Raw genomic sequence first — 27467 nt, 5'->3', positions numbered from 1 at the left:
GACCGTGACCACGCACGCGCACGCGGCCCGAGGGACGTGACTCGTGGAACGTCCGCTCCGGGCAGCCGCGGCGGCGGGGAGCGCGGGGTCCCTTGACGACGTGCGGCCAGCTTGTGCGACCGTCCTCGTCTTGTTAAGAGCTGAGGCCCGGGGCTCTCGATCTTACAGTTTGATAAGTTCCCACCGTTTTCAGGAGTTTCCATAGGCGTCCTTTCCTCTGGCAGGGTCGCCACTCAGGCACTTATTTAACCACCCATTCGTCCTTCAAGGGTCCTCGCGGCCCTCCCCACAGCTAATTAAATGACGGACGCAGTAGCCAAGGAAACCCCATGATTGACAGGCGTGACTACCAACCAAGTTACAGAAACTCCAGTTTGGGCTCGTTCGGCGCGTGGCTGGCAGTCCAATTAAAAAAGTGGAAGCACCAAAGGGGGCGGTAACGGGACAGCCTAGGTTGTGGCGGTTCCCCGGTGATTGTGCGCTGGGGGCTGAAGCGTCTACGGGTATTCGGAGGATGCCATGACGCAGTTTAGCAACACTGTTGACAGCGTGAGCGCACCCCAGCGGAGGGAGCCCTTCGGTCTCAGACGCGGCGCGGCGTAGAGGCAGGTCGCTGTTTGAGAGCGCTCCCTCGAAACCCTTCAGGGGGGAGGGGGGAGGGGGAGGGGCGGCGGTCGACGCCAGGACCTCCTTGTGCGCTTGCGCCGGTACCTCCGCCGACCCAGTCCACACGCTCGCGCATGCCCACAGCGCTCGGAGCCGCGGTGGCCGTAAGTACTGCGCGTGCGCGCCTAAAAGCCCGCTGAGGAGCGGCGCTGGCGGACGGCGGGCGGGCGGTCGGCCCGTGACGTCGTGAGGAGCGCTTTAAAGTGCGGGCTGGGCGTCGGAGGGTCTGACGGGGAGTCGGGTCGGACCTCTGCGACCGCCCTCCGCGGCATGAGGCGCGGTCGGCGCCCCTGCCCCCGGGGACGTGGAGAAGGTGGAGGAGGAAGAAGTCCCGTTGTCCGTACCGTTGCATGACCCGCCGCCGCTGAGGCCCGACTCCTCGAAACCTCCCTCCGGATTCTCGGGCTACGCATGGGGGCCCGGCACTGAGGACCCCCTTCCCTCTGGGGGCTCCGGGCCCGTCTCCCGAGAGCCATGCCCGTCCGCCGTGGAGGACCCTAGAGCAACGTCGCGGGGGCCATGGCGGCAGCCAGCGGCTACACGGACCTGCGTGAGAAGCTCAAGTCCATGACGTCCCGGGACAACTACAAGGCGGGTAGTCGGGAGGCCGCGGCTGCAGCCGCCGCCGCCGTGGCTGCCGCGGCTGCGGCAGCCGCCGCCGCCGAGCCTTACCCGGTATCCGGGACCAAGCGCAAGTACCAGGAGGATTCGGACCCGGAGCGCAGCGACTATGAGGAGCAGCAGCTGCAGAAGGAGGAGGAGGCGCGCAAGGTGAAGAGCGGCATCCGCCAGATGCGTCTCTTCAGCCAGGACGAGTGCGCCAAGATCGAGGCCCGCATCGACGAAGTGGTGTCCCGCGCCGAGAAGGGTCTCTACAACGAGCACACGGTGGACCGGGCCCCGCTGCGCAACAAGTACTTTTTTGGTGAGGGTTACACGTACGGCGCCCAGCTGCAGAAGCGCGGGCCGGGCCAGGAGCGCCTCTACCCGCCCGGCGACGTGGACGAGATCCCCGAGTGGGTGCACCAGCTGGTGATCCAGAAACTGGTGGAGCACCGCGTCATCCCTGAGGGCTTTGTCAACAGCGCCGTCATCAACGACTACCAGCCAGGCGGCTGCATCGTATCTCACGTGGACCCCATCCACATCTTCGAGCGCCCCATCGTATCTGTGTCCTTCTTTAGCGACTCCGCGCTGTGCTTCGGATGCAAGTTCCAGTTCAAGCCTATCCGGGTATCCGAACCCGTGCTTTCCCTGCCGGTGCGCAGGGGGAGTGTGACTGTGCTCAGGTAACCCACCTGGGAAAAACCCACTGCTGCCTTAACTACCCTCCTGGGTCCTGGAGATGGTGGCCAATAGGAGCCCAGGCTTTTTTCTTTTCTTTTTAACCATACCGACCCATCCTTCTGTTTGTTAGTTTGTGGGGAGCAGGAGAAGGGATATGAGTTAAAAATAGTATAGTGAGAATCAGGGAATTCAGACGTGTAATTCTGTACTTAAAAACGGGTTTGAGGCGGGCACTGGCTCATGCCTGTAATCCTAGCTACTCAGGAGGCTGAGATCTGAGGATCATGGTTCAAAGTCCCCCAGGCAGGACTCTTTATTTCCAATTAACCACCACAAAACCATAAGTAGAACTGTGGCTCAAAGTGGTAGAGAGCCAGCTTTGCACAAAAAAGCTCAGGGATAGCAACCCCCAGGACTAACATACACAAAAAAGGTTTGAGGTTGTTACAGGCTTCTTAACAGGATTCATCTAAAAGTGTTTTTCCAGAGGGCTAAGATGTTCAGAGTCACTTTTTTGTTCTTGGCCTCCATTTCTAAGTCTACACCAAAAAGAAAATAAGAGGGGGGAAAAAAGTCTTCCTTGTCCTGTTTTTCGTTTTCTTTTTTGGCCAGCCCTGGGGCTTGGACTTAGGGTGTGAGCACTGTCCCTGGCTTCTTCTTGCTAGCGCTCTACCACTTGAGCCACAGTGCCACTTCTGGCCATTTTCTGTATATGTGGTGCTGGGGAATCGAACCCAGGGCCTCATGTATAGGAGGCAAGCACTCTTGCCACTAGGCCATATCCCCAGCCCCTGTTTTTCGTTTTCTTAACTGAATGTTCATGGGATCTTTAACAGAAAATACAGAGGCCCAAGAGTGTTGATTTGATATGGGTTTTCCATTCTCTGGAGGGAGAGTGACTTCTTGAAGTTGAACAATTTAGTGTCATGGTCTGGAATAAAGTGCAGCATGCTCTTTGAATTCTCCCCTCTTGGTTGCCCGCAAGTTCTTTGTAAGGACATATTGCCTGTTATTAGGACTCAGTAAAACAAAATACAGCTGGGCTCTTGACCTGGTGTTTGGCCTTGTAGTTCTGTGAACAGCAGGTTTTGGGCTCTTGGCCTATTTGGGGCCCTAAATCCTGCAGAGAATGAGCTCAGTGCTCCAGCCCCCAGGGAGTATCATCTTCTGGAACACTTGTATTGATATAAAGTGAAAAGTTTATTTGGAGACTTACCTCCTTCCAGACCTGAAAAAGGTAAGCCTAGTAATGTAATTCAATAACCCCCAGAATCTCTTTAAGATGTCTAGACTACAGCTTTTCAGACCACCAAGTACAAGGTGAGAACATATTAGGATTTTGTTATGAGCAGCTTTACTTCTGAAGTGCCATCAGCACCTTAGGTCATAGTTGTGGGGAGAAGCAGGGTCCCACTGGCCCTCTTACTACCACCAGTGCAGGTCATCTATCTTATTTGAATGGAACAGCTGAGACTGCTCCCGGCAGCAGCAGAACCTTGAAATGTTTATGGCCTCCTGATGGAAAAACCTAGAAGTCAGTGGCAGAAGCAGCCCTTTGACTTCCTTACACGCCTGTAACCTAAAGGACAACTTACCTATCAGATACTTCCTTGTCCATCTTCTCAGATTTCACAATGCTTCCAGAAGGTTCTTGGCAGAACCTTTTAAGATGGAATTTCCAGGGCAGACCCTCCCAAGGGTACTGTTGTGTAAGGCAGGTTGGAGATCTGCCTTTGTGAATGTTCCCAGTGTTCAAAGGGCCTCACACAAGACCCATTTGGTCTTTTAATGGGATATTAATATTGTACATACTCCTAAGTTCTTAGGAAGGTTTGTCTTGGGGCCTAGTATTCAGCTTTTTATTTAATTTGTATGTGTGTGTGTGTGTGTGTTTTGTGCCAGTCCTGGGGCTTGAACTTGGTCTGGACAATGTCCCTGAGATTTTTTTGCTCAAGGCTAGGCCTCTTACCAGTTGAACCACAGCTCCACTTCCTGTGTTTTTTTTTTTGGTGGTTAATTGGAAATGAGTCTCATGGACTTTCTTGCCCCAGCTGGCTGGCTTTGAACCTAGATCCTCAGATCTCAGCCTCATGAGTAGCTAGGATTACAGGCATGAACCACCAACACCCAGCTAGTCTTAAGATTTTGTTGTTGTTGTTGATGATAGGCCTTAAACTAAGGGCCTGGGCACTGTCCCTGAGCCTCTTTGTGCGCAAGGCTACTGCTCTACCACTTGAGCCCAGCGCCACTTCTAGTTTTTGAGTGTTTAATTGGAGATGAGTCTCACGGGGACTTTTCTTCCTCAGCTGGCTTCGAACCGTGGTCCTTAGATCTCAGCCTCCTGAGTAGCTAGGGTTACGGGTGTGAGCCACGGGCACCTGGTTAGGTCCTCAGCTTCTTAATAGGGAAATCTCCCCAACACATGCAATGCCTGGGTTGAAGAGTAGAAGGTTCAAATTCTTTTCGTTCTTTCTTTTTTTTTTTTCTGTATATGTGGTACTGAGGAATCGAACCCAGGGCTTCATGTATAGGAGGCAAGCATTCTACCACTAGGGCATATTCCCAGCCCTCCAATTCTTAATATTCAGGTCTGTTAGTGACAAGCAGGATCATCAGGAAAGCCCTCTTTGTCTTCCTCAGAATAGTAAAGTCCTAAAGCTTTTCTAGTCCTTTCTAACCTTTCCTGTATTGAAACTTGGCTGTGGAGTAAGTGTGAGATGCCTAGCCATATCCTAAATAGTACTGCCCCAGGCTTTAATTCAGCTCACTTCATCTGGCTTTTTTTTAATCTGTGGAATGAGGATGATGACAACTTCAGAAGTTTATTAGAATTAAACAGATAATCCTGACACAGGATAGACATTCAATGTGTGTACTTGTTTTCACATAAAACTGGCTTTCTTGGTGGATTAGGGGTTAGGACTTTGGTACATCCTGAAATAGACTCTAACCTTCATGTACTTCAAACCTAGTAGAGGCCTTGGACCAGGTGTATAGGCATAGCCAGGAAGGCAATTGCCAAGAGCATTTTGAAAGAGCATCTTACCTAGTGTGGAGTCTTGGAAATTTTTGGGAGGAAATAAGATGGAACTTGAAGGGTAACTATTAACCAAGTAAAGAAGAGTGTGTCAACTGGGCACTGGTGGCTCATGCCTGTAATACTAGCTGCTCAGAGGGTTGAGATCTGAGGATCAAGATTTGAAGCCAGCCAAGACAGAAGAGTCTCAGACTCTTACCTACAATAACCACCAAAGGGGTTGGGAATGTGGCTGAGCAGTAGAATGCGTGAAGCCTTAGGTTTGATTCCTCAGCACCACATAAACAGAAAAAGCCAGAAGTGTCACCGTGGCTCAAGTGGCAGAGTGCTATCCTTGAGCAGAAGGAAGCCGGGGACAGTGCTCAGGCCCTGCGTTCAAGAAACCCCAGGACTGGGGCTGGGGATATAGCCTAGTGGCAAGAGTGCCTGCCTCGGATACACGAGGCCCTAGGTTCGATTCCCCAGCACCACATATACAGAAAACGGCCAGAAGCGGCGCTGTGGCTCAAGTGGCAGAGTGCTAGCCTTGAGCGGGAAGAAGCCCTGAGTCCAAGGCCCAGGACTGGCAAAAAAAAAAAAAAAAAAAAAAAAAAAGCTGGAAGTAGAGATGTGGCTCACGTTACAGAGTGCCTGCTTTGAGCTAAAAACCTAAGGTACAATGTCCAGGCCGAGTTCAGGCCTCAGTGTTAGCACACAAAAAGTATGTGTGTGAGGGAGGAGCACATAGCAGCAGAGGCTTTGGCAGTGGTGGCAATTGGCATAACCATGGGTAAAGGGGATAGCTAGGATTGCTGTTGTAAGACAGCTGGAGTTCACTATTAGAGACCATTGAAGGCTGTCATGGAGAGTATGGATTAGAGCTTAAGTGCTACTGTCGTATTCAGGGTTCTCCAGTTCTTTCTTAGGCTGTCCATATGTTACAGAAAATTTACCATCCCTAGTCTCTATCTGCCAGATGCCACTAGCACTTTCCTAACAACCAAAAATATCTCCAGACATTGCCCAGTGTCCCAGGAAATAAGGGTTGTAGGGCAGTCCTTCCCAGTTCAGAACCACTCCTCTAGGGTTCTAGACTCTCACATTACTTTTAAATCTTCTAGCACCTGCTTACTTAGCACCTGGTTTACTTGGGTATGTAGGTGGATGTGAATAATTGCATGTTAGGAGTGCATCTCATCAAATCCTGAATAGAGGAGGAATTCCAGGGCTTCCCTCTTGCTAGACAGGCACTCTACCATTTGATCCAGCCCCTTCTCTTCTTGGTTAGGATTCCAGCCCAGAGGTAAGGAGCAGTAAAGTTGCAGGTAAGAAAGAAGGGCTTTCTAGGTGCCAATGGCTCATGCTTGTGATCCTAGCTACTCAAGAGGCTGAGTGAGAGCTGAGGATCATGGTTCAAAACCAGCCTGGGCAGGAAAAGTCTATGAGACTCTTATCTCCAATAAATCACTCAGAAAAGCCAGACATGGTACCATGGCTCAAGTGATAGAGCACTACCTTGGGCACAAAATCTCAGGGACAGCGCCCAGGCCCTGAGTTCAAGCCCAGGACTGGTAAGGAAGAAAAAGGAAAGGGCTTATGAAAAGTGGTACTCTGCAAATGCAGAGGGATTTTAGAATTTCATCTGAGTCTTCGTTTGTTAGAGGCAATAGTTTCTGTGTTTGTTCAAGGCAACATGGCAGGAATGCAGTTTTATATTTAATAGTGTCAGCAGGGATGTTGCTGCATGGCAAACATTGACTCAGCAATGTCTAAACCTGGATATTTAGAACAAGAACACAGACTCTTATGGAAGTATTTTATATTCTTTTCCAACCTAGCTGGCAGTTTTTGTTTTTGTTTTCTAACTTTGCTATGTTAGACCTAGTTAGGCTCCTTTTTTATGCTATTCTTTAAAGAAATAAGTATTTTTACTTCCTCTTCACATCATTTCATCTGGCATTCTTTCTCCTATCCCTGAAAAGTGAATGGGACTAGTTAAAATAGTATGACTAATTAGAATAATCACCTCAGGGCTAATTGCTTACTTGCTGTTACTTTTAATCAGAGACCCATGCCTTACCTCCTGGTCTAGAAATGACTGTGTTTAACTCAGCCATGGGATATATACTGGTGAGCTCAGCATTTATTAGTGTTTGGTTCCATTAGTGTTTGGTTTGGATAGAGTTGACATCCCTGTAGATTTGGAGCTAAGAGTTGATCAGCTATTTGAAAGCAAAATTTAGCTTTCTGCCTTAAAATAGTTAGGAAAGTAGGGCAGATAGACCTTAGACTCTTATGTGGACTCTTCTGTCTCCATGGAAGGGGGAGGAACCACGGGATGAAGTTAGGGCTATGTACCCTCAGGAGGTACTCTTGGTCATTAGAACTGGCTGCCTTTGGTGTTGCCAGGCCTGACAAGAAGACAGACAGCAGCAAAGGAGAGGAAGTTAGCAATGAGCCATAGTCTCAATCGTGGAGCTCAGAAGCAGAAAATAAGTCGGCCATAAAATTTTAAGGCTGGCAGGCAGGCAGGCCTTTTTAGTGCAGTTAATGTGAAGCCATCAGTGATACAGTGCTAGCTAGCTCCCTGGAAACATAGGCTTATCTTTGCAAATTTCTTCCCATGGGACTGCTACTTGTGTATTTTTATGAGGTCAGCAAGGTCTCCAAAACAGATTACATCTTGCTACCAGAAAATGTCAATGGGGAATCAAACCCAGGGCTTCATGTATACAAGGTGAACACTTTACCACTAGGCCATATTCCCAGCCCCACTTTTAACTATTCTTGAGCAAGTTATTTAGCCTTCAGAGTCTTCAGTTTTTCTTTTTTGTTCTTTCACGCTTGTGATGAGCTTGTATTAGGTCTAATTAGCAGAAAAATACATGTAACAAATCATGATTAGTAAAGCATTTCTCATAATTACTTTAAAACTTTACAATGTATGATGCATATAGCTATAATTTATGTATCAGTCTTTAGTTTTTCTTTTCTGTACAGTAGTTCCAGTGATGCCATAGTCATTACACTAGATTGTATCTCATGCAGCTGAATGTTTGAAGTTATCTCAGGCAATGAGTTACCTTCTATGTTTAGTTCCTGACTGTATTGATGTATGCAGAAGTAGGATGCACCAGGCTTTTTTTCCCTCTGGGTCCAGAAAGCTCTAAGGTTTCTCATAAAGTTAAGCCATATCTTCACTTAGAGGTTTGGATCTGGTAAATAACTTGAGCCAGAGCTCACATTCCTGATATGTGTGTCCAGGTGGCTATGTGCTTCCCTCCCAAAAGTCTAGTATTCTTAATCCTGTGGGCCTGTAAGTGATGAGGCAGGTTCAAAGAATCTGGCATCAGGCTATGATCTTAGCTATTAGCTAGCTTAAACAGGAGTTGGAGTTGGTGTGGGGAATGGTGGTTACCTTGGAAATGTATCCTAACAACTTATCTCTGAGATCATCCCCAGGGAAGAGATGTACAGTCCTACACAGTCCCTCATATAGTTTTTGAGACTCATTTAACTTGTATCCAATCCTTTGAGGAAGGGTTTGCTACACTCTGTTTTGCAGATGTAGAAACTAAGGTTTCCAATGTGGTAGAACAGTTCTGCTTAAGATACTTTGTGTGTATGCATGTCCATCCTAGGGGCACCACCTAAGCTTTTTAGCTCAAGGCTAACACTCTACCACTTGAGCCATAGCTCTACATTTGGCTTTTTGGTAGTTAATTGGAGATTAAAGGCACAGGGACTGTCTCTCTGCTGTCTCTGCAATCCTCAGTTCTCAGCCTCCTTCAGTAGCTAGGATTATAGGCTTGAGCCACCAACACCTGGCTGCTTAATAGACATCTTTTTTTTTTGGGGGGGGGGGCGGGGGGTCAGTTGTAGGGCTTGAACTTGGGGCCTGGGTGCTGTCTCTGAGCTCTTTTTGCTCAAGGCTAGCACTCTACCACTTTGAGCCATAAAGGCCACTTCCAGTTTTCTTGTGGTTAATTGGAGATAAGAGTCTTGCTGACTTCCCTGCCCAGGCTGGCTTTGAACAGCAATCCTCAGATCTCAGCTTCCTGAGTTGCCAGGATACAGGCGTGAGCCACTAGTGTTTGGCATTAGTAGACTTTCAATTTTTCTTTTTTTCACTGTGCAGAGTTGAGTGAGGCCAATGAAGAGCTTTAGTGGGGAAGGCAATTTTCATAGAGTACATGTAGTAGAGTCCTGGGAGGATGTGGTTAGGTGGCATGGAGGAAACCTAGAAGAGATAGAGGAGGCTTAGGGAAAGCTTGCTGGAGGGAGGTATATGTTTCAGTTCCTTCCAGTCACTCTAAGGTGGTCACTCTTGATGCTTATAGCAAACTTATTGCTTCTAGGGGGTGCAGAGAGGGGAAGGTGGCTATGTCAAGGAAGGGAGCAGACAAGCTAGACAACACAAGGTATTTCCTGCTCTCATTTCCCTGTGAAAACAAGAGGAGACGGCCCTAGAACTTTCCTTCATGCCAAGGGTAGGGCTGGCCCCAGGGCATATTAAGTTTCAAGTTGGCAGACTGGGACTTTCAGTGTCTCTTGTAGCAAGTAGGTTTCTTAGGAGTAAATAATACTCTTGTGGTCTCCACAGGGCACTTTCTGCTAAAGTTTGGCCAGGAGAGCTTCTGCTGATGAGAACTTTGAGTTCCCTCTCTCATTGGAGCTCAGTACTCAGGAATGGTCAGTGGATTGTCACAGATACCAGGAAGTTCTAGAAGACCAACACTTGTGAACATGCTAGTTTGGGTCAGTGCCAAGGTCATTTCTGTGGTCCTGTTTAGCCCTTACCTCCACACTAGTAGTGAGGTATGGGGTCAGGGCAGGAACCTGATGTAGTTCATTGTTCTGGAGTTCTTTGGAAGTTCGGGGCAATCTTCAGCTTTAACAGACATCTGGATTTGCTTTAGAACTACAATAAGAAGTAGCTTCCTGCTAGAGAAGTTAGAGCCCTTGGTCAATCAAGTTCCTATAGCCAAGTCAAACAGAATGATAACACTTTTTAACAGTAGGGAATATTGCCTCTATCTGGTACTGCAGATTTGTGTCTTTGACATGTGTCTTTGGGTTTAGCTTTTGGGGAAGGCTTTTTTTCACCAGGTGTATGACCGGACAGGTAAATGTCTGGCTGTATGGATCTGTCCCTTTGGTGCTATACTCCTAGTGAGAGCATGTGAAGGCCTTGAGAACAAGAGTTTCAAATTAGAAGGATGCTAGCTGAGAAGAGGACAGTCTTTTCCCCACATTCATTAGCCTATGAGCAGTTTTAAAATCATGTGGCTTGTTGAAAATAAATAGAAATTTGACTGTGATAGAAATTCTTAAAATATCCCAAACACAGCTGTCTTAAAAACTTGGATCCCCCAAAAGAGTCTTTGAAAGCTTTTTTCCAAGTAGATGAAATTCTGTTTTGGAACTTGGCGGTCCTTGTTCTTTATGTGACTCAATGCTGTCAGACGCTGCCCTGGCTTCCTCTGAATGTTAGAAAGGGAAAGGGTAGAGAAGTTAAACAACTCTTTGTCTCCTCACCAAGCTCTTCTTCAGTTGCTAGTTGACTCTAGTGTCTATAAAGGTATATTCTTTTGAGGGCTCTTTATTGCTTCTATTTATTGTTATCTTTATCATTTTATTTTGTAGTGCTGGGAGGTTGGACCCAGGGTTTACACGTGTCTGGCAAGTGTTCTGCCATTGAGCTACACCCAGCCTTAAGGGATCTTTTGTTTTTGTTGTTGTTGTTGTTTTAATTTAATTTTTATTAATTGAACACAAATTTTTTGACAAGGTGTTGTGCAAAAAGGGTACAGTTACATAGTAGGGCAGTGTGTACATTTCTTGTGCTATCTTACGGGATCTTTTGTTATTGTTGTTGGTGGTGGTGGTTGAGGGCTTGAACTCAGAGCCTGGGCACTGTCCCTGAGCTCTTTTTGTTTAAGGCTAGCACTCTGCTACTTTGAGCCACGAATATACTATTTCCAGTTTTCTGGTGGCTAATTGGACATGAGTCTTAGGGACTTTCCTGCCTGGGTTGGCTTTGAACTGCAGTCCTCAAATCTCAACCTCCTGAGTAGCTAAGATTATAGGCATGAGACACCAGTGCCTGGCTCCTTAAGGGATCCTTACAAGAAGGATTTCTAGCCTGTGATGGGAAAGTACTGTTTAGCCACAAGAGACCAGTGTGTCTCCTTTGCCTCATGCCAGGTTTTTCCTCAAGTGGTTTCTGGGCCAAAGCTTCCTGAATCTTAACATGGTATTTCCCTTCTATATAGCTCTTGAACCTCCCATATAACAAGTAGCAGCCATAAGGGAAGGGGGGAATGAGGGAGGAGGTAACAAACAGTATAAGAAATGTACCCAAGGCCTAATGTATGAAACTGTAACCTCTCTGTACATCACTTTGACAATAAATAAGAAAAAAACAACAAAAAAACAAGTAGCAGCCATAGGCCTGGGTCATATTTTTGGCTCCAAAGCACTTTGGTTGTCTGTTGACTCTTTATGGTGATATATTCTATATTTCTTTCTAGTGGGTATGCTGCTGATGAAATCACTCACTGCATACGGCCTCAGGACATCAAGGAACGCCGAGCAGTTATCATCCTCAGGAAGTAAGTGTCCTGCTGTAATTAGTGCCTTTTGCCCCTCCATGCCAGGGGCAAGCCAAAGTGAAATTTGGAAGACCAAAAAGGTATAGCAGTCTTAATTTTTACTTGCATTTTGAAAGAGTAATGCTATTTTATCTTTTCATCAGAAAAGTAAGTTCTTCAGCTGATTAACTAGAGAGTTTAATATTGAACAAAAGCACATACTTCTGATATTTAAGGACATGGTCTTTTTTTCCCTTTTTTTTTTTTTTTTTTTGCTAGTCCTGGGCCTTGGACTCAGGGCCTGAGCACTGTCCCTGGCTTCTTTTTACTCAAGGCTAGCACTCTGCCACTTGAGCCGCAGCGCCACTTCTGGCCATTTTCTGTATATGTGGTGCTGGGGAATCGAACCAAGGGCTTCATGTATATGAAGCAAGCGCTCTTGCCACTAGGCCATATCCCCAGCCCTTTTTTTCCCTTTTTTGGTGCCAGTCCAGGGCCTTGAACTCAGGGGCTGAGTGCTGTCTCTGAGCTTTTTTACTAAAGGCTAGCACTCTGCCATTTGAGCCAACAGCTCCATTTCCAGCTTTTTTGGGTGTTTAATTAGATGTGTGTCTCATGGACTTTCCTGTCCAGGCTAGCTTTGAACTGCAATCCTCAGATCTCAACTTCCTGAGTTGCTAGGATTATAGGTGTGAGCCATGGCAACTGGTTCTTGGGCTGTTCAGAGAGTTTAATATTGAACAAAGGCACATGCTTCTGATGTTTATGGACACAGTCTTGAGACATGATTTGGAAAGTACTTTACCAAACCCAGCCTTAGCCCCAGCCTCTTTCCTCATTTCCTTGGTTCTTATCACATGTAATTATTTTTAGGCCTTAAACAAGTTTGCTTTTAAAATGCTTGGATTTTTACTTCTGGGAGGAGCAAGTGAGGAGAGAAGACAAAAGTAAGATTATTCGGGCTGCAGATGTGGCTTAGTGGTAGAGTGCTTGCCTTAGCATGCATGAAGCCCTGGGTTCAATTTCTCATAAACAGAAAAAGCCAGAAGTGACGCTGTGGCTCAAGTGGTAGAGCTAGCCTTGAGCACAAAGAGGCTCAGAGACAGTGCCCAGACCAGAAAAAGCACAAAACAAAAAAACTAGGTGGTTAGAATATAGGGTTAAGACAACTATGGTTATTCTTCTTCTGGTAAGAAGATTCAAAGATATACTGGGTAACATCAGTAAACGTCCTCTTGTCAGTGTTTCTTCTGCTGTCCCAATGGGGTGGGTAGATAGCAGCCATAGCCCCACGTGGCATTATGTCAAAGGGAGACAAGATGAGTGTGTGTGTGTGTGTGTGTGTGTGTGTGTGTGTGTGTGTACACACACATGAATTGGTACTGCTTTAACTCAGGACCTCTAGCTCTTGCTTAGTTTTTTTTCAGTCAAGGTTGTCTCTACCACTTGAGCCACTCTTGTATGTAGTTCTGCAAGCTAGGCAAGCACTCTACCCCTAAGCCACATTCCCAGCCCTCTTTTTTTTTTTTTTAATTTAAATTTTATTGTAAAGGTGACAGACAGAGGGGTTATAGTTACATAAGTCAGGTAGTGAGTACATTTCTTTTTGAACAATATTACCCCCTCCCACATTTTCTCCTGCTTTTTCCCTCCAGCTTTTTCTTTGTAATTGGAGAAAATAGTCAGATTTCTCTGCTTGGGCTGGCTTAGAATTTTGATTCTCAGATCTCAGCTGCCTGTGACATGAGTCACTGGTGCCCAGCAGGCTTTCTTTTAAATAGAGCTCAGAGAGGATTAGTGATTGTCAGGGTTCCATAGAAGTCATCAGTAAGTATGAAGCTAGGTATGGTGGTACACCTGTAATCCTAATCACTTGGGACGGTAAGATGGAAGAATTTAGAGTTTGGGCCAGCTTGGGCTACATAGTGAGATCAAAAAGTTAGAAGCAGCTGGGTACTGCTCAGACCTCCAATGCTAGCTACTCAGAAGACTGAGATCTAAGGATTCTGATCTGAAGACTTATACTTATCTCCAATTAACTGGCAAAAAGCCAGAAGTTGATCTCTGGCTCAAGTGGTAGAGTGCCAGTCTTGAGCAAAATAATTAGACAAAAGTGTGAGGGCCTCACAAGCCTGTTTAAAAAAAAAAAAAAGTAAGGTAGAGCAAGACCAGTGTTATTTATCAACATACATAGCACTTGCCATCTTTTAATTTTTTCTTTCTTTAAAATTTACATGAACATGGGCTGAGGGTTTGATTGCAGTACTAGAGTGCTTGCCTAACACACGTGATGCCCTAAATTCAATCCCTAGTACTTTTTATTTGTTATTTATTTTATTTTTGTCGGTTGCGGGGTTTGAACTCTGGGGCTGGGTGCCGTCCCTCAGCTCTTCAGCTCAAGGCTAGTGCTCTATCACTTTGAGCCACAGCACCACTTCTGGTTTTCTAGTGGTTAACTGGAGATAAAGTTTCACATGGACTTTCCTGCCTAGGCTGGCTTCAAACTGCAATCCTCAGATCTCAGCCTCCCGAGTAGTATTATAGGTGTGCATCACTGGTGCCTGGCACCCTGCCTTCTTAAGTTCAAATAAAGATTGCACAGACTTGGCTGGGGATGTAGCACAGTGGTACAGGACATACTGATCAGGTGTAAAGCTATGAGTGCTAGCACTACCAAAAAAAAATTGCATGGGCTGCTATGATAGGTCGCTGGGAATTCTGAAGCTAGAAGTGACATTTTGAGACCTTGCCCAGGAATGGAATCCAAAGCTATAATTTGGTGCTTATAATGTTTAGTGCCATTGTCAATAAATGTCTAAGACCTTGGATCTTGGAACTGGGTCTTGTGGTCCCTTGGGTGTTTGTGCAGTGAACACCTCACTTCCTGTTCTCACTCTCCAGTGCATTGTTGGAGTAATGCTCTTGAGTTTAAGAAGCTGGAACTCAGTTGTAGGACTTACTTGCTTCTACTCTGCAGATAGAGCGCTGATTGATTAGAGTATTGTTTTTTTTCTTTTGCCAGTTCTGGGGCTTGAACTCAGGGCCTGGGTCCTGTCCCTGAGTCTCTTTGTGCTCACTCAACTACTTGAGCCACAGCACCACTTCTAGCTTTTTCTGAGTAGTTTATTGGAGCGAAGAGTCTCCTGGACTTTCCTACCCAGGTTGGCTTTAAATCACAATCCTTGGATCTCAGCCTCCTGAGTAGCTAGGATTATAGCTTTGAGACACCAGTGCCTGGCAGATGAGAGTGCTTTAAGTATCAAGGCTGCTCACCTCCTTAAAGTCATCATCTCCCATGTCTCTGGATGTTGCTGACCTCCCAGTTATTTGTGATTCCCTACTTGCATTGTGGTGCTTCACCAAGCACTCACACATTGACACTGAGAGAAGGAGATCTTGACTCTGTTTGGAAAGGTGCTCAGAAAGAAAGTGAGTTACTTGGAATGGTCTTTAAGCAAGAGTTTCTTCTGTTTGTGCTGGTACTGGGGCTTGAACTCAGGACCTTGTGCTCTCCCTTACCCTTTTCACTCAAGGCTAGTACTCTACCTCTTGAACTATACCTCCATTTCTTGTTCTTTTGGTTGTTTTGGATTTGGCTGGATTCATTGGAGATGAGAGACTCACAGACTTTTCTTTCCAGGTTAGATTCAAACTAATTCTCAGATATCAGATCAGCCTCCTGAGTAGCTAGCATTATAGATGTGAGCCACTGGCATCTGTCTTAAGAATTTCTGACTTGGGCCAGGAGCTGGTGGCTTATGCCTGTAATCCTAGCTACTCAGGAGTCTGAGATCTGAGGACTGCAGTTGAAAGCCAGCCCACCATAAAACTGGAAGTGGAGCTGTGGTTCAGAGTGGCACAGCACTAGCCTTGAGTGAAAAAGCTTAGGGACAATGCCTAGGCCCTGGGTTCAGACTCCTGTACTGGTACATGTAAAGAAATTTCTAACTTGGAGCTGGGTGCCGATGGCTCACGCCTGTAATCCTAGGTACTCAGGAGGATGAGATCTGAGGATCAAGGTTTAAAGCCAGCCCAGGCAGGAAAGTCCATGAGACTCTTAATCTCCAATTAACCACCAAAAAACCGGAAGTGGCGCTGTGGCTCAAGTGGTAGAGTATTAGCCTTGAGCTGAAGAGCTCAGGGACAGTGCCCACGCCCTGAGTTCAAGCCCCATGACCGATTTAAAAAAAAAAAAGTTTCTAGGACTGGGAATGTGGCTTAGTGGTAGAGTGCTTGCCTAGCATGCACGAAGCCCTGGGTTCAGCTTCCATTCCTCAGCACCACAATCACAGAAAAAGCCAGAAGTAGCACTGTGGCTCAAGAGGTGGAGTGCTGGGGCTGGGGATATGGCCTAGTGGCAAGAGTGCTTGCCTCGTATACATGAGGCCCTGGGTTCAATTCCCCAGCACCACATATACAGAAAATGGCCAGAAGTGGCGCTGTGGCTCAAGTGGCAGATGCTAGCCTTCAGCAAAAAGAAGCCAGGCACAGTGCTCAGGCCCTGAGTCCAAGCCCCAGGACTGGCAAAAAAAAAAAAAAAAAAAAAAAGATACAAGAGGTGGAGTGCTAGCCTAGAACAAAAAGAAGCCAGGTGCAGTGCTTAGGCCTTGAGTCCAAGCCCCCAGGACTGTCCAAAAAAAAAAAAAAGTTTCTAACTTGGAAACATTGTGTCTATTGTATATAGGCACCTGGGATAGGCACCACAGGAAACTTAGTCCCTTAGTTCTTATGTTTACATGTACATTATACAGTAAAGAGAAAGGGAGCACTGGTAGAAAAGCACAGAGTATATCCTTTGGGACCTATCAAAAAACTAAAACAAAATCTCGATCTACCTTAGAGGGAGAGGCAGTCTTGGATCTGATTCCTAAGACAGAAACTATTAGCTAGGCAGAAATGATAAGTTCAGATACTGGAGACAGGAACTGGTTTAGGGACCAGTGCAGATGAGGGTGAAAGATGGATAGGCCTTAGATCAACATTTGACCCTCAGGACTTGTGGACCCTTGAGAGATCTTTTTAGTTTCCAGAAGACTCCCAAGTCCAGGGCTACTATAAGATTTATATTCCAGAGGTTGGTACTGTCTAACCAAATATAGTGGTACAAGGCAGATTTGCTGTTGCTCAAAAGGGTCTCAGCTCAAGAGTGTTAATAAAACTGGATTAAGTACCTAGAGATGCATTTACCTAATATTAACTGAAACTGGTGTGTTCTAGACTTTGCTAATGCCAGGAGTACCACTAGCACAGACTTCTTTCCCCATAGTGCTGGTGATAAAGCCCAGAGTCTCACATGTGCTAGGCAAGTGTTCTGCCATTGAGTTACATCTCCAAACCCAGTAGGCTGGCAGACATTGAATGACTCACTGGGATGGGCTTTCCAGAGAAGCACACAGGAAGGTAGGGTATGGTGCTTGGGTCTTATCCAAGAGGAGAAGAAGCTCAGAGCCAGGGGTCGTTTTGTCAGATTTCTTTAAGATAAGGATATAGCTCGGTGATGGAGCTCTTGTCTAGCATGCTCTAAGTCCTAGGTTCCATTCCTAAACTGCGCAAAATGAGAGAGGAAGGAAAATGGAGGTGAAGCGAGATGATGATGATGATAATGGTTATTATTGTTGTCATGAGGCTTGAGCTCAGGGCCTAGCCACTGTCCCTGAGCTCTTTTGCTCAAAGCTAGCGCTTTACCACTTTTAGCTGCAGCACCACTTCAGGGTTGTTTTTTGTTGTTGTTGTTGTTGTAGTTGTAGTTGTTGTTGTTGTTTTGTGGTAATTGGAAGTAAGGGTCTCACAGGGACTTTTCAGCCCCAGCTGGCTTTGATCCTCAGATCTCAGCCTCCTGAGTAGTTAGGATAACAGTTATGAGCCACCAGTGCTCAGCAAGAGATGATTTTTTTTTTTTTTTTTTGGCCAGTCCTGGGCCTTGGACTCAGGGCCTGAGCACTGTCCCTGGCCTCTTCTTGCTCAAGGCTAGCACTCTGCCACTTGAGCCACAGCGCCCCCTCTGGCCGTCTTCCATATATGTGGTGCTGGGGAATCGAACTGAGAGCTTCATGTGTAGGAGGCAAGCACTCTTGCCACTAGGCCATACTCACAGCCCAAGAGATTATTTTTTTATAGAAGCTTTTTGTCCAGGAACTCTGAAGTAATCCATTATGCTAAAACACACATTAGAGATAAAGTGAATGGTTTGATAGGATCCAAGAAGAGACTTCATTACATGCAGAGAAATCTAGAGGGAACTAGGAAGCCAGTGAGGCATGTAAGCAATGAGGTGAGGGGTTCACATGTGATAAACTATAAGAGAGGCTGAGTTCAGTAGTTTACCAACCATTGGAGCCAAAGTATCCCAGGGGTCCATAGGGAAAGCCCCTGCTAGGGACATTGCAAGTATGTTAAGTTCTGTCCCTCAGCAGGGTGTGGGTGAATGGTCAGTTCTTGGTTTCCCTAACCAAGCATGAGATATTGCCCCCACAGAGACCCTTGTCACTTATAAGGCATAGTATTATTCCTATCTTGATTTTTGACCCCTGTGTCAAAGCTTTAGCCTACATTCCTAGGCATGCTGCATAGGAGTGAATTGCCTTCTGTAAGGGAAGGGGTATGTTCTGAAGTTTAACCTGCTTAACTTCATGCTGAATCTTTGGAAGTGGGGAGGGTAGGAGCTTCTGTAGCTTTTACAAAGTATATTTGTTCATAATTGTCCCCGAGTATGGGTCAGAGCCCTTTAGGTCCCAGAGCTCCCAGACTATCCCTCTGGGTTTGGTAGGACCACCTGTGATCATCCCTTCTCTAAGAGCCACTTCTTATGTTAGCACAGTTGTGTGAGAGAATACCTTTTCCATTTTCAGGCAGGGACTGGTGACTGGTACCCTTGGCTTTTCTCGAGCCTCAGCCAGTCCCAACTATCTCCCTAATCTCTCTATCCTAGATGCTTGATGATGGTCCACCCCATGCCTCTGTTTACCCAGACAAGCTGCTCTAAGAAGCTAATAAGGGCTGGACCTACACCAATGCTTAGTTCATGGTAGAATGTATGTCCAAAGTGTATGGATCATGCAGTGTATCCTAGTGACTCTTTTCTTTCTTTCTTTGACCAGTCCTGGGCCTTGAACTCAGGGCCTGAGCACTGTCGCTGGCTTCTTTTTTGCTCAAGGCTAGCACTCTGCCACTTGAGCCACAGCGCCACTTCTGGCCATTTTCTATATATGTGGTACTAAGGAATCGAACCCAGGGCTTCATGTATACAAGGCAAGCACTCTTATCAGTAGGTCATATTCCCAGCCCCCTAGTGACTCTTTCCTGTCTACCACTCAGGAAGCAACTCCAGAGTGCCCCACTAGGACTTCATGGGACTTTGGGGGCACCCAGTGACATTCACACCCTAAGTACAGGCTACCTGGCAATGTATGGAATCTTTCCTTTTTTTTTTTTTTTTTTTTTTTTAATTATGTGGTTCTGAGGAATCAAACCTAGGGCTTCCTGAATGCTAGTTAAGCACTCTACTGCTAAGCCACATTCCCAGCCCCAATGTGTGGAATCTTAGCTCTGTGGATACCAGAGGAGAGGACTTTATTTTATAATGTTAATAGTCTTTATAAAGTCATAATATGGCTGGGTGCTGTTGGGTCACGCCTGTAGTCCTAGCTACTCAGGAGACTGAGTTCAGAGGATCATGATTCCAGTCCTGCTCAGGTAGGAAAGTCTGTGAGACTCTTATTTTCAGTTAACCACCAGAAAACTGGACGTGGAGCTATGGCTCAAAGTGGTAGAGCACTAGTTTTGAGCAGAAAAGCTCAGGGACAGTGCCCAGACCCTGAGTTCAAGCCTCACGACTGACAAAAGTTAAGAATCTTTATAATGTTATAGACTCTTAGAATCCTCCAAGTTGAGCTTAATGACTAACAGTCTTGTTTGATTTGATCTCTGCCATCTGGACATCAACACTAGAGTAGGAGAGAGCTGTAGGGGATAGCCGTTAATTCATTCAGACATTCTTAGGTCTGGGTTTTGCCCAGTAAGCACTGTGTCTGAATCAGAGACTCTCAGAACTGAATGCTGTCTTAAAGCCAGTTATATATGTTCTTCCTTTTCTCTGGTGGGGAAATTGATAAGAATAATGACTAGCGGGCTGGGAATATGGCCAAGTGGCAAGAATGCTTGCCTCGTATACATGAAGCCCTGGGTTCGATTCCCCAGCACCACATATATAGAAAACAGCCAGAAGTGACGCTGTGGCTCAAGTGGCAGAGTGCTAGCCTTGAGCAAAAAGAAGCCAGGGACAGTGCTCAGGCCCTGAGTCCAAGGCCCAGGACTGGCAAAGTAATAATAATAATAATAATAATAATAATAATAATAATGACTAGCTTGGAACTGAGGGGCAGAACCAGTATGAAGTCTGAGCCTGCAGAAGTCCAGAGTGAATGCTGAGACTGGTGGGCCATTTCCTTCTCTTAGACCAAAATGAAGTGGCAGAGATGGCAATTTGTCTGCTGTCACACTGATTTTGGCCTGTGGGCATCAGAACATTGGTTCCTCATTGGAAAGAAGAAGATGCTGTCCAGCACAAGTGGCTCATGTGTGTAATCTTAGTTAACTGGAAGCTGAAACCTGGAGGATTGCTGTTCAAAGCCACCCCAGACAGAAAAGTCTGTGAGACTCCATCTCAAATTAACCAGCAAAATGGATATATAGCTCAAGTGTTAGAGCACCAGCTGTGAGCAAGAAAGGCTGAGGTAGTACATAAGGCTGTGGGTTCAAGCCCCAGTACCTGAACAAGAAAAGTGATGATTATGCTGATGCCATCCTCAGGAGAGAGGTACCCCACCTCTAGCCCAGCCCAGCAGTTCTTATTTGTCAGGCTTGAAGTTTCATCTAGGCTTAAACCTTTTCTTTCATGATTTCCAGAACATTGACCTACTGCCTTTCTGACCCAATTTTCCCCATTGCTTACAGTAGGCCACCACCTAATGGAGAAAGGGGCTGCGAGGCAGCTGTGGGATCTGTAAGGAATGGATGTAGTTTTTAAATTTCCCACCTGGTCTATACCCCAGTACTTGGTACTCAGTAGATTATTGAAAAGGTACTTCTGGTCCTTCTGCCAGCTGTGCCCCTGTCACTCCCTACCCAGTCTGCTACCGAAGCCCCTCTCCTGCCCCTGGCTCCCATCTGCTTATTTTCTAGCCTTTCCTGTATTATATAAGAAGCTTGGGGTGGGGCGGGGCTCAAAGTGTGGCTGAGGGGTAGAGTGATTGCCTAGCAAGCATGAAGCCCTGGGTTCAATTCCTTAGTACCACATAAACAGAAAAGGCCAGGAGTGGCACTGTGGCTCAAGTGGTCGCGTACTATCCTTGAGCAATAGGAAGCCAGGGACAGTGCTCAGGCCCTGAGTTCAAGTCCCAGGGCTGGCAAAAAAATAAAAATAAAAATAAACAGCTTCCGGGCCTTCTTGAGGTTTCTCAAGGCAGCAATTTCTTTTTTTTTTTTTTACAAATCAAAAGTCCAATACTTTATTTATTTATTTGTCGATCATGGTGCTAGATACTGTCCCTGAGCTCCTTTTGCTCAAGGCTAGTGCTTTACCACTTGAGCCATAGCACCCCTTCCAGTTTTCTGATGGCTAATTAGAGATAAGAGTCTCATGGATTTTCCTGGCCAGGCTGGCTTTTAACAAGGCAGCAATTTCTTGGTCTGGCTTTATAAAGGACTCAGAGTTAGCCCTGAGCATCTCTGACCAGCATGTCCATTCTCCTCTTCCTCATCTGTATGTCCTTTTACTAAGCATTATGTTCCTTCTCTTGAAACTTACACATGGTGCTGGGTGGTGACTTTGGCTTCAGAAGCCCTCTGGTCCTATTTGGTTAGCCTCCTGGAACCAAGCAGAAGAGTGGTTGTGGCAGAACCAGACCAAATTCATGGTTGTGGAGTGGACCTGGGCTCCCACTCCTCTGTCTTTTTTTTTTTTGCCATTCCTGGGGCTTGGACTCAGGGCCTGAGCACTGTCCCTGGCTTCTTTTTGCTCAAAGCTAGCACTCTGCCACTTGAGCCACAGCGCCCCTTCTGGCCATTTTCTATATATGTAGTGCTGGGGAATCGAACCCAGGGCTTCATGTATGTGAGGCAAGCACTCTTGCCACTAGGCCATATCCCCAGCCCTCCTATTTTTTTTTAATATATACTTTTATTATCAAACTGAATTACAGAGAGGTTACAGTTTCATACATTAGGCATTGAATACATTTCTTGTACTGTTAGTTACCTCGTCCCTCATTCCCCCTTCCCCCTTTCCCTCCCCCCCATGAGTTGTTCAGTTGCCTATTTTTTTAATATTTTTTATTTTAATGACTTTTTTGTTTATGTGGTAGTGAGGAATCGAAACAGGGCCTCATGCATGCTAGGCAAGCACTCCACCACTAAGCCACAAACCCAGCCTACCTATATTTTTACATGAGAAAGTAGGGTGGCCCTGTTTCCTGTTTTATTGGAGCATGTGGTACCTACTAGTGGGGCCCTCAGAGATCTTCTGGCAAGTGGAATAGATGCCTATGGGGAATCCCTGGGCCTGTGTGGGTTTAGAAGGGGTTATCTCTTGCAGTTGAGAGTCCTCTGGTCTGTCCCTTTGAGACAGCAGGTTCTTTTTGTTGTTTTGTTTTTTCCTTGTCCTGGGGCTTGAACTCAGGGCCTGAGCACTGTGGCTTTTTGCTCAAGACTAGCACTCTTACCACTCGAGCCACAGTGCCACTTCTGGCTTTTTCTATATATGTGGTACTGAAGAATCGAACCCAGGGCTTCATGTATGCGAGGCAAGCATTCTACCACTAGGCCATATTCCCAGCCCCAGCAAGTTCTTATCATTGGAGGATTACAGAGTATTCCCCTCCTAAACCAAGACTTGGGAAAGATGGTTTCTGGAAGTTACCTAGACCAATTTCTAGTTGAGTTGCAAGAAGACCCAAGATACAGAGGGGTTGGGAATGTTGCTTAGTGGTAGAGTACTTGCCTAGTATGCATGGATTCCTTAATACCACATAAACAGAGAAAGCCAGAAGTGGCACTGTGGCTCAAGTGGCAGAGCGCTAGCCTTGAGCACAGAGAGGCTCAGGGACAGAGCCCAGGCCCTGAGTTCAAGCCCCAGGACTGGAAAAATAAAAAGACAGCAACAAAGAAGACCAAGATACAGAGCAAAGAGTGCTGAGCTGTATGCCAGGTTGGGTTCTGCTCATTGTGACCAGAAATTAGAACTGGTCTGAAGAGACCTGTGACTTCACCAGAGACCCATTAGAGACTTCATATGTATTTCCTTTACAGGACAAGATTAGATGCTCCTAGATTGGAAACAAAGTCCCTGAGCAGCTCTGTATTGCCGCCCAACTATGCTTCAGACCGACTGTCAGGAAACAACAGGGACCCTGCTCTGAAACCCAAGAGGTCCCATCGCAAGGCGGACCCTGATGCTGCACACAGGTACTCATCTTGGGACACTCAGTAAAGCAGTCCATGGACTAGCTGCAGGACAGGGTAGGCTGGTTAGGAGCCTGGGATTGCCACCCTTCCAAAACCTTATGTCTGGTTCCGCCAGGATAGGGACATTGGTGGCATTCCTACCTAACTGGACCAGCTGCCTATATACCCTGAGGGAAAAGGTCGGGTATGGACACATTCCTTTAACAAATAGGAATGTGTTGTAACTTTGCTATATAGCCTCTTGTTTGTACACACTCTTAAGGGATTATGCTTGGATCCTAGGAGGGAATGTTGATCTTTAGACTTGAGTCAGGAATCTATTAGAGAAGCATTGGGAGGGTTTTCAAGATGAGATGGGAAGGGCATTATAGGTAAGAAACAGTGTAAAGCCTAAGGCTGTTAGGCAAAAAAAAGAGCTTAATGATTTCAGGGGTTAGCTAGGATGGCAAGCAGAGAAGGAATGTTGGAGGAAGCACAAGTGAGGAGAATTGAGAAATAGAAATAAATGGTAAGGCCAGGCACTGATGGCTCATGCCTGTAGTCCTAACTACTCAGGAGGTTGAGATCTGAGGATTGCTAGCCCAGGCAGGAAAGGCAGTGAGACTCTTTATCTCCAACTAACCACCAGAAAACCAGAAGTGGCACTGTGGCTCAAGTTGTAGAGTGCTAGCCTTGAGCTAAAGAGCTCAGGGACAGCACCCAGGCCCAGAGTTCAAGCCCCATGACCAACAAGGGAGGGATGGAGGGAAGGAAGAGGAAGGAAGGGTAGGACTGTGGAGAGTCTTGAGCTGGGATAGAGAAGGCTGTCTCTCCAGCAGTGTTCTGTGAACCAGACTCAGAGTCAAGCAGATATCCCACTGGGTGACTAGAAGATGCCCTAAGACAAGGTTGGCTGTGAAGCTGTGGACAAGAATTTGAGTGTCAGTGCTTCTATAGGCATGGATGAAGGCCTCTGTTGGAGTGTGTGGTTCCCACCAGTGGGGCCTTCAGTCTTCTGGCACGTTGAATAGATGCCCCTGGAGGTACTGGGCCTGAGTGAAGTAAGGATGGATCTTTGTTGAGAACCACTGAACTTGAAGGATCAGGACATGGGCTCAGAAACTAGGCACAGAGGTGGTGAGGCCAGAATCTTCCTGAAAGCCTCTCAGATAAAGCCCTCCCTCTTTCCTTGCAGGCCTCGGATCCTGGAGATGGACAAGGAAGAAAACCGCCGCTCAGTGCTGCTGCCCACACACCGGCGAAGGGGTAGCTTTAGCTCTGAGAACTACTGGCGCAAGTCTTACGAGTCCTCAGAGGACTGTTCCCAGGTGGCTGGAAGTCCTGCCCGCAAGGTGAAGATGCGGAGGCACTGAGGCCTGCGCCACCCTCCTGGAACTCTGATTAATCCTCATGTAGCTGCCCCTCTTTCTGTTTTCTTTTGAGGGTTTTGTTCTTTTTTTTTTTTTGTGGGTTTTTTTTCCTATATATTTTTTTCTTTGGTTTGTTGCCCATTAAGGCTGAAGAACAGAATTGGCCAAGATCTGGGTTCTTCTGTTTTGACTTTTCCTCCTGGATGGAAAGGCTGTTGGTGTCTGTATGGGACAGAGCTCGTGCTGGAGTAGACAGTAGAGGTATGAGGGACAGCTGTGTTGGACTGGCTTTATTTAAAAGGAACAAAATGTTTTGGTTAAGAAATTTTTGTTTTTGCTTTAAATGTAAACTTCTCTGTTCTAAACAAGTTCAGCCTCCTGCCCGTCCTTCCTCCACTAATGTTCATGCTTGGTACAGGTTTATTGGAGCCCTTGTAGGCTCTGTGGGGGCCTACTACCTACCCCCACCTCTCACCTGCTCTCCAGGCTCTGGAAGCTCCTGCAAGCACCCTTTTCTTCCTGTTTGGGTTGGCTGAGTGGGGATACTTAGTGCCAGTCCTTGACACCCCAAAGCAATTGCTGAGCTCCCTGGGCTTCCTCTATGCCCTCTAGCCTGTTCTGCCCACAATTCCTCCTTGCCAAGAGCATGCCTCTTTGCTGGATTGCCTTTTAGGCATATGCATTTGATTGTATGGAACAGTTAGACTTGCCGTGTTGGATCAGTTTTAGGAATTGTTTCTAGCTAGGACTGGTGTCCTTCCAAGTCTAGCATTTGGAATATGGGAAATTGTTGTGGTGTGTGGTAGGATTATTTTTTTTTCTTTTGTTTGGGGGGTTTTGTCTCCTCCTCCCTCTTTGGTCTCTTAGCTTTCTCTTCCTTTTTTTTCTTCTTCATTGGCCAGTTTGGGCCTCCTCCTCACATCATACTTCTAGGAGGGTGCCTGCCCCTATTCCCTCCTGCAGCTTGCATCCAAGGCCAGAACTCAGGCCTGCAGACTGGGTTGGTGCCTTCTCTGCCTCAGGGGTGTAGGAACTGAGGAAGGGGCTTCTAAAAATAATAAAAAAGAAAACAAGTAAAGTCTTCAGCAATTTTTACCCACTCAGATCCTGGAAGGCTGCAAAATTTTGTTGATCTAAACTCATTAGGAATGACTTTTTGCCAGGACCTGAGCTTGCCAAAAGCAGAAGCCCTCCTGGCAACCAGGCCCACCACCATTCCAGGAGGCTTTGTGTACGGAGACCTAGACCTGAAGCCTCAGAAGCTGCAGAAATCTGGGGCAGCACCATCAAGAAGCCTCTCTCAGGGGCCAGAACTCCTTTGCCAGCGTGGATTCCTCAAGTCAGGACTGCATAACTAAAGCAGTTGCAGTTTTATTTTTTTTACAGCTTTTTTCCCAAAAAATGATTTGTAGTTGTGTGTGCAGCACTTTGCCCTGATATGTGTGCTCTACAATAAAAACCAAATCTAATATATTTTGAAACAGTTGTCTGATGCTGTCATAAGAGAAAGCTTGCCTTTGATGTTTCCTTAATCTCTTTATTTTCTAAACCTTTGAACAGGTATTGGGGAAGTGGCATTCATTGCTCACCAGAGCCCCAGACAACCAGAGACCAGCCTCTTAATAACTAGAGGTGTACTTGTCCTTAGTCCACTTCTTTCTCTGATCCGAGGATAGTCTTTGTAAATCTTCCTATCCCTTTCTTGCCTGTGGTCAGAGACTACAGCCCAATGAGGGGAAGACAGCCTGAGCTGCAAAAAGAAACTGACCATTGTAAAGGGTGTGCAAATGGTGTTGCTTAAATTCTTGAACTCCTTGTGTGTGTTGGCCAAACCCTTACTGTAGTGAACACAGCCCTTCTGGTCCCTGCTGTCCAATTGTTCACAGTAGAGTTCAAGATGATGTGGGTACAGGCATCATGCAAGCTTATTTTGGGTGGAGTAAAGTTGAGGACCTCTGGGTTTTAGTCCTTCTAGATCTTTGACCTCTATCTGATGGAGTCTGGCCAAAGACTTCAGTCTAGAGTCTCCCTTACTCTTTTCCGGTGATCAGATCCAGTCTGCTTGCTAAATTGTGGAAACCTGGACAAGCCACTTTAACTGTCCATTTAACAGAGAAGACAGTTCAGAGGGAACAAGCAGGTGACCAGGGTATTTGGTATGTGCTAGATAGGCCTATAGGGGCAAGGTGGGCCTTGGATACCCTGGAGAGGACATGTTGAAGCTGAGAAGGAAGTAACAGGCTGAATATGATTCAGGCTGCATTCAGCAGAAGTAAGCACCCCCCCCCACACACACACACACATACACACTGCCACCCTATGCCTGGTTTCTTTGCTCTAGGTAAATAAGATGAGAGGACTCTGAAAGAATTGGGGCTGTGATAAAATCAAAGCTAGGCTCTTTCCAGCCCCTAGGTAAAAGGTCTTTCACCCAACAGGATTCAAGGATTGAAAAGGCTCTGACCTCAGTTATCCTGCATATACTATCATCTTAGGAGGTAATAATCATAAACAGAGCCCTCCAACTGATTGCCTGAAACTACCTCTTTCTGCCGTAAGAACAACCTGAGTCCTATAAGCCCCTTCTGGCTGGTCTCCTACAGTAGCTCCAACCCTGTTGCATGGAGAGGGCAACAGTCCAGAGAAGTTGGGGAATATATTTCTTGGGTGCCACTAGGGGGCAGATTCAATACTGGAGCAAGAAGACCTTGTGCAGAGATTTTGCACACATGCACTTAAAAAGTTTTATATAGGGGCTGGGGATATGGCCTAGTGGCAAGAGAGCTTGCCTCGTATACATGAGGCCCTGGGTTCAATTCCCCAGCACCACATATACAGAAAATGGCCAGAAGTGGCGCTGTGGCTCAAGTGGCAGAGTGCTAGCCTTGAGCAAAAGGAAGCCAGGGACAGTGCTTAGGCCCTGAGTTCAAGGCCCAGGACTGGCAAAAAAAAAAAAAGTTTTATATAGTTTACAGATAGGAAGGAAGTGGAATATATAAACTAAATAATGTACAGTATTTTAAGTTCTGTAGCCACTTGTTGCTCACAACATTTTTGTTGGCGTTGGTGCTGAATTCCATGTACTCTGTTGTGCTA

The 27467-nt window shown here is 46.4% G+C and overlaps 1 protein-coding gene across 1 annotated transcript; it reads left to right on the top strand.

The window, feature by feature from the left end:
* The first annotated feature begins 433 nt into the window (after positions 1–433).
* Positions 434–25852, top strand: Alkbh5 (alkB homolog 5, RNA demethylase). Its single transcript, XM_048365492.1, has 4 exons — positions 434–1955; positions 11503–11583; positions 22867–23022; positions 24197–25852. Exons 1-4 carry the CDS (start codon positions 1186–1188, stop codon positions 24372–24374), a joined length of 1185 nt encoding a protein of 394 aa, XP_048221449.1. The 5' UTR covers positions 434–1185; the 3' UTR covers positions 24375–25852.
* Positions 25853–27467: the final 1615 nt, after the last annotated feature.

Source organism: Perognathus longimembris, chromosome 17 (genome assembly GCF_023159225.1).
Source record: "Perognathus longimembris pacificus isolate PPM17 chromosome 17, ASM2315922v1, whole genome shotgun sequence".
Lineage (NCBI taxonomy): Eukaryota > Metazoa > Chordata > Mammalia > Rodentia > Heteromyidae > Perognathus > Perognathus longimembris.
This window is presented reverse-complemented; position numbering and strand designations above follow the sequence as displayed.